At 46.1% G+C, this 7566-nt stretch overlaps 1 protein-coding gene across 1 annotated transcript in view; it reads left to right on the forward strand.

Moving 5' to 3' along the window:
* Positions 1–334: 334 nt before the first annotated feature.
* Positions 335–7566, forward strand: part of ZPBP2 (zona pellucida binding protein 2) — a gene marked incomplete at both ends in the record, with an annotated part of 8952 nt that continues 1720 nt past the window's right edge. Inside the window, 7 exon segments of the mRNA XM_009873101.1 lie at positions 335–412; positions 943–1068; positions 1625–1786; positions 2318–2536; positions 3721–3806; positions 4353–4530; positions 5050–5125. Coding sequence (XP_009871403.1) covers positions 335–412; positions 943–1068; positions 1625–1786; positions 2318–2536; positions 3721–3806; positions 4353–4530; positions 5050–5125 — 925 coding nt within the window.

Below are 7566 nucleotides of genomic sequence, written 5' to 3' on the forward strand. Positions count from 1 at the left end.
GCCGGCAGGTGCCCAAAGGCTCTGTGCCCTCCCACCATCACCATGTTGCTCCTAGCCTGGTGCTCCCTGGGGTCACTGTGGAGAGATTTACTTTCTACTTAGATTTTATAACTCATTTTTTTTGTAAAGAGAAAGGCTCAGCTAGTTTGGAACCTGGTATACCGAGACATATTTGCAAAGACAAAGCTGTCAAGTCAGCGACAAGCAGGAGCCCCTGTTTTTGAGAAAGGAGCATGGCTAGAAAGGAAAAGTAGCCCAGGAGAGAGAAACTCACTAGTAGTAAACAGCTAACAATCACACGTTTAGGTTTCTCTCTGTAATATTTTCCCCACAGCAAGAGCTGTACCTGAAGAAGAGCAGCCTATTGATTTAATCAAGAGGAATTTTGTTTACGGCAACACCAAACAGGAAGGTAAACTTGTCTTTATATATATAAATGCATACTTAGGGCTTACTGGACTTTTAAAGTGGAATATTAAGTAAAATCATCATTATGCAGACACAGCTTCATAAGGAAGTGACACAACCAGGCTCAGCTAAACATGGTGCTGGAGACTCCAGGACGCAATCCTGATAGCACGCGGCACCGAGGTGGGTGGGCTTAGAAATACATTTGTCTCATGGTGCTAGTAATAGCAGTTCTGAAAACTTAACATCCCGTTCAGCCACAGGCTCAAAATCCGGAGCTTTTTGTGCCCCTGCACTGTGGTTTGTGTGGGACTCGGGCATCTCCTGCGCAGAGTCAGCACCAACCGCGTTGTGGACAGTTCCGTGATATTAATAAGAGCAAATGGCGATTAAAGATTAACCGTACACTTTCCAAGTCCAAACACAAAAATGTAAGCTTTGCATTGCACTAGACATAGTTTTGAAATGAGTATTCTGGTGAATTCATTCAATATAAGCATTTCGCATCACTTACCTTATCCTCTTACGCTGCAGTTAACGTGTACATTAAGGCGTTTACCAACAGCCCGGTTCTAGTCTGTATGGATCTGTCTCGTTCTCAAGAAAAGGTGATAGATCCCAAGTATTTGTGGATTGGTCCAGATGGAAAAAAAATAAAAGGTTAGTCACTTTGTTCTATTACAAATGATTTCCACTCCGCCTGCCTTAGCCATTTTTCCCCCCGTCACTAATAAAACAGGCTTTGTACAGTACTTTTTCACAAACTTAGAAACAGCCTCTGCCTCAGGGGGTGGGGAGGCAATCAGGAAAATATGCTGAGATAGAGGAATACTTTCTGTTTTCTATTTACAAAGGAAAAAGCCAACCACAAGTGGCTAAGTAGGTTACTGTGCATGAAATGACATATTTTCCTTGTTCCTGTTGATGCCACTCTGCAGTGGGATGGTGGGTCCAACTAGTCACTTGGTCATTTGTCAGATTTTTCCACGAGCTCTGACATTAGACTACGTTTCTCTTCTCCCTCTAAAATTTTCACACACTTGCAACACAGAAGGAAACTTGCAGTAAGTGCTAAAAACCATAAATTCTAGGCTTTTTCGGACTAAAATGAATCAGTGTCGTTATGTACAAGATCTCATCTTCAACTGATCTAAATGAGCAGAGCATCAGAAACCGAACGTTTCCAGTAATCGAGTGTTTCCTGTTTCTCTTCTAGGGCGAATGTACAGGAATCCAACAGAAACCAGAAAGCTGAAGGTGAAGGGGTTTAAGGAGTCCATGTCTGGAGCCTACACTTGCACTCGTTCTTACAAAAGGATAGACCCTACGACACAAGAGGAGAGAGAAGAGTTTGAGGCGTATAGGTTCAGGGTATACGGTAAGATTGCTAACTGACTAGTAAGCCAGTGCAGGTAGCCTTGGTAGTTTGGTGGGTTTGGGAGGTGCATATTTGTTGCAAGGCTTGATTAAAAAAAAGAAAAAAAAATTAATATTTTATCCCAGAATAGAAAATTATTTTTTTATATTGATACACTCATATGCCCCCCCCTCGCAGTTTTGAAGAAAAAGATTTTGCATAATCCCAATCCGCTTCGGTTCCACAATTTTGCAGACACACTAGTTCTGCTTTTTATTATTGGCTGCCTCCTTTGCTATAATGCTTGGGAGCAGAGCACATGAATTCCTGCACATTTCAAACTAAAACGCTTCTTGTTACGAGTCAGCTCTGAAAAGGGCAAATTTGTTCTGTTATGGTTAATGAGTAAGCTTTATTTATTTGTTTACTTTTGAGTAAGAGCCCACATTTCAACACCAAGTACACCGATACAGACTGCAGACGATAAGGTTCTGGATAAGATCAAATCTGCCATTACACCCCAGAACTCACACACCAACTGCTTTCTTAAAGCATACAGGGAGGCTGACCACGCGTATCAGATATTTGTTCACTTTACTACAAACGAATGCGAGCTGGCGGCTAACGACCGCTTCTTTGAGGAACTAAAGAAAATTGTAAATAACTTCATCTCGGACCTGATGTGTCGAATCACAGAGTCTTCCTACAAATGCCGCTCTGTCCAGACACCGACCCAACGCCTCCAGCCCCGGCTGTTTGTTAGTTTTCAAGGTAACAGATTTCAGCATTTGTTTGGGAGGGATCATTTATTTTTATCAACAAGCCGAGAGTGCTACAAACAGCAGCTGAAATACATTGAAGGCAAGGGTATTTGCAGGAGTTGCTTCCCTGCTTTCAGCGTCCCTGTATTTTTTCTTCCTAGCCCACAGATGGAGCTAAAATGCAGTTTATATGTTGAATTGCGGTGTCGTACTTCTTACAACCTCAGCAGATTTGTTTTTCAAGGGGTGCAGTGTGGAAGGGAGATATCTGATAAGATGTCATGATTTCATTATTTTCTTTACTCAAAAAAAAAAGGAAAACGGTCAAGTCAAACTTGGTTTTCATTATTTGATTTTTAATAAGTCTCTGTGGTTTTGCTCGATTCCAGTAAACTACACAGAAGTTAAAAGCAAGAGCCTCGCTGTTCCCTTATGGCACTACCGATGCGGCCGTATCGCTTTGCAAAACGGGTTAAATCGACCCTAACGGCTGCCCTAATTTAGGGATGGTTTGTCACCGAGTAGAGGAAGTTATTCATTAATGCTTTCTCCACGCTCTCTCCTGTATCTGTCCCCATCACACGCCAAGAGAGGCCACTCAGGAGGTTGTGGAACAGCTTGTGCCTGTTTCCCCCCCTCGGTGAAAGTCAAACATTCAGAACAAGCTGCGGACCCCAGCGCTTTAAACTGATGTAAAGCTTCAGCCCTTGCTGTAACCTCAGGGCACGACGCAAGGATTTGGTCCTGCTCTTCCCGTGAGCCAAGCACGTTTTCCCCACATTATTTTGTTGGTCAACCTCTGCCTCTTACCAGAACAAACCGATTTAAGCAACTGGATAGAAGCCACCAGGACCAAATCTGGGTGGGTTTTTTTTTTTTCTCCTCTTTACCAGTCACTCAGTTTTCAACATTCCAACACACCTCATCAAAAGCGCCGTTTCAAAACATAATCTGGGCTGCAGAGAGCAGCAGGTGAAAGAGGAGAAAAATTTACCATTCTTCAACAAATTAGAGGCCAAATCTAGAGAGGACAATGGGGTGAAGTGAACACCCCACGATGCTAAAAGCAGAAACGCATTTTACTGTCCATGTTTTCTGCAACAAACCTGAGCGTGCCTGCCTGAGGCATTTGAGGTTGCTGTAATATTTTCTTCAACATGTGTTCATGTGTTTTGTTTTGTTCCTCCCCCATAGTTAATCCTTTTGCACCAGGATGGGAGGAAGTTTGCCACCAGGTTCTTCACAACTGTGAAGATGCCACAAACACAAGAGTTGAAGAGGTTCTGTGTCAGCCGCCCTCGGGCCTTCTCTGCCCGTTTAACACAAATTTCTGCCTTAGCATCTACAGGTTTGACCGGGGGTGATCCACAGTCACCCAGATTTTACAGGATGAGGACTCACGGATTTCAAATAATTCAGGCCATGGAAAACTGTTTTAAAAAGTCAAATTGAAAAAAAAACAAAAAGCAAGACACAAACATCAGGCTCATTATTTCCTGTATATTTACTTCAAGAATAAGGACTTAATATTAGTATACTGGATTTCCAGTTCTCTAAACTTTGATTTATGATTTGGTGAATGAAATGCAGTTTAAAGTAAATATCCTGTAGCTGATTTTCAAGATCTGTTCTCTCTGGCTTTTTAACATAAAAACTCGCTGTCAGATCCCATCCTGGATCTGATCCCAGGCCCCCACAGCCAAAGGTCAGGTGAGGTGACAGGTCAGTGGGGGAGGAACCAGGACTGCAAACTATTTACTGACATTTTAAAAATCAATTAAAAAAACCTGACTGTCTTTTACTCTCCCAGCGTTTCTGAATTTTAGGCAAGGAATCGAATTGAAGAGTTTTTCAGCAAGTAGACCTACGCTGTGAAGCACGAGTTTCAAACCGTTCCCACGATACACTACGTGGACAACAGCTTCTCGGCTCTTCAGATCGACAGCTGTCGGCCGGGCTTTGGGAAAAACAACAGCACCCACCAGGGCTGCGCTGGCTGCTGTGGTAAATACAAAATACATTGATTTAAATGTCGCTTATTAGCTCTGATCACAGGTTTCTCTGGGGAGTATTTGGTAAATCTCAGTGTCAAAAGCAAGGATATTTCCATCCATGATTTGGAAAGACATTGACATCGCAGAGTTGAAGAGGCTGGTAGGAACAGAAACAGGCTGGCTCCGTGCGTGAGCACGTTCGGAGGCGGAACTGGGTTTCCAGCCAGAGCTAGTGGAAGCAGTGAAGTGGGGTTTTTCTTTCCAGGTCAGTGGTGAGTGACTACGCTCAGGATGTAGAGCAAGTAAGAAACCAGTACCTTAACAGCAGCGCTGCTAGAAAACTCAGCTGGTTTAATAGGTATTTCACCAGCAGCCCCTACTGGGAGCTCCGGTGCCAGGGGTATTTGGCGAGTAGCGGGCTCCGCAAGCGTGGGAGGGATGAGATTTCCCCGTCACGCACCAGGAAGGGCAGCAGCACGGCCCGAGTGTCCCAGCCCCGGCTGAAACGCTGACCCTGTTCTCTTCACAGGGGTTTGTGAGCCCAGAACTTACAGTCCCAACAACGATGTGACCTGCCAGATCTGCAGCAGACCTCGAGTCCGAAAGTACAGAGCAAGATCTTGCTGATAAAGTGACGACCAAGTGGAAAACCGAGGAGCAGCTGTGAAAGCATTATCGGTTTTGTAACGTTCTTTTTATTTTTCGTCGCCAGTCCTGGAATCGTACGTTCATTCTTGTAGTCTTGCACAAAAGCGTCATAATTCATGCACCCTTATGTTTTCTGTACTCAGGGATCACTTAGACTGTTAAAATGATGCATAAAACGCTCACGCAGGGTAAAGTAATTGAATAAAACCCCCAAAGTCTGTCGCCCAAGTCTGTTTCTGGGTGGTGACACCGGACACGCCACAGCTCTGTGCTGCTGTTTGCTTGGAAAATGTGAAGGAGCTCAAAGCAATTCGGGGAGAGATGGCAAATCATTCCACCCCATCCTGTGCCGTAGTGACGTACACCAGAATCTCTATGAGCAATTTCCAGCAGATGCTAATAGAAGAATTTAATCTTTGTGATTTAAAAGCATTAAAAGCTCTTCCCTTTGTTTTTCCCCGTGCTCAAAGTGTTCCAGCCTGCCCTGTGCAAAACCATGCAACGCCCCAGTGAGTGACATTGACCCGCTCGGGCTGTTCTGTATCACCCGACCATGAGGAAATCAGGTCTGTGAGGTGAGAAAGGGAGTTAATAACAAGTTCTATGGTCCAACAGCCAGTAGAATTAAGGACCCAACTCTCTTTTTGTTGGCTGCTCCCCAGGAAGAAGCAGGTACATCCTGGGGGCAGGCGGAGGCTTCATCTTCCTCCGCTCCTCGCACAGAGCTCTGCTGGCACCGGGGGCCGTAGGAGCAGCTGATCCTCTCACACCAGCTGTGGATTCCCCTCAAGTTCACCGGATGAGTAACAAGTCAGGATGCAAATTGCCAAAGCGCTGAGATAATGGGAAAGTTTTCTTCCCGGAAAAGACTTGCACCGATCTGCTTTTGAAGGATAGCGGCTGGATCTGCGGCAGCTGACCAGTCTGCTCCCAGAGCGCTGTTAGTAAAGGTTGTTTTACTACTCTCAAGAGCTTCACAAGTAACCCCGAGTTCAGCAGCTCCTCTGCGCTGCAGAGAGCCATGGACAGCCATGCTTAGCCCCCCAGAACAGAGCCGTTCCTGTCTTGTTTCTTTTTTTTCCCCACTATGTAGAACTAAGTCAAGCAAAACAGCACCTCCTATTCAATAACTGCAACTTCTTACAGCATCTAGAAATTCCTTGGTGGGTATTCATCCAAAAATCGACCGGATTCAACCCAGTTTAACTTATTGCTTTTGACAGGAACACAGCAGGAGATGGTATGAGCACAGACCACGCTCCAAGCTTTTCAGAATCATTACTTATTAAATACTGATGAATAAAATGTACTGTAACGAGCATTTAAACTGCCTGTAGGCTGATTATCTTAGCTGCCAACTGGACACTGTGTGCACGGCTCGGGCTTACGCAGATTAAGCAGACGGGCCCAGCAATCACTGCCGGGGTCTCCTGGCCTATTTCACTACAGAGGAGTTGCCACATACGTAAACCAGTACGGGGAAAGAAAGCGGTTAGTAGGTACTAAGTGCAGCAGCAAGCAAGTCACAGGTGAACACCTACTCCCTCCTCCTTCTAAAAACTGGAGGTGTAGGAAGCTCTTATTACGCCTCAACTTTTTCACTGGGCCTTAAAAGTAGAAAAAAAATAGGTCAAATATTTCAGTCTCGCACTGCAGAGGAGTTTGCTGTTAACCCCGTGGAGGCTTTGTGAAAATCTGAGGTGAAGCAGCTCCACTCTGACTTTTCCAGCGTGAGCGCTCTCTCTGCCCGGCCAGAGCTGCCCGGGACAGCCCGAACGCAGGTGGATCTTCGACCGACAGCACGGCATCCCTCCCGCGCCGCTGATGAACCGCTTCCCCCGTCACCAAACCCCGCCAGCAGCTCGCCCTCTGCCTCACCTGGACTTTTCACCACCACACTCTCCCTCTCGCGGCTGTAACAGCTCAGGAGGAATCCCGAGCCCCTTTCTCACCACTTTCAATCTTTCTTTGCCCCGCTCTGGTTTCACATGCCCTCCCCCGGGAAGCACAGCCTACAGGGAACCCCTGGCTGCTCCTTAAAACCCCGCTTCGACCTGCCCCAGCCACGCAGCCCTGATCTCCCTTTTGGCAAAGGATTTCAACACCTCAAGAGTAGCGATGAATTCTCACAAATAACACGCTTAGAGCTTAAAACTTCCTGTCCCCTTCCCCCTTCCCACATAGCAGCAGCACACAAGCACCTTCAAACATCCACAAATGACAGAAATAATCTCGCAGCTGGAAGCGGCAGGCTGCTGTTTCAACATCGGAGCTGCCTTTCCCAAACCTGGAACAAAATGCTTGAGAAACACTTGGCCAGCGCGCGTTACAGCACTCACCGTGGAGAGGGGCTGCGCCTGCTGCGGGGGCGGGCACCCCTGCACCCCCCCGGTGACCA

The sequence above is a fragment of the Apaloderma vittatum genome, unplaced genomic scaffold (genome assembly GCF_000703405.1).
Source record: "Apaloderma vittatum isolate BGI_N311 unplaced genomic scaffold, ASM70340v1 scaffold22027, whole genome shotgun sequence".
In the NCBI taxonomy this organism is placed as follows: Eukaryota; Metazoa; Chordata; class Aves; order Trogoniformes; family Trogonidae; genus Apaloderma; species Apaloderma vittatum.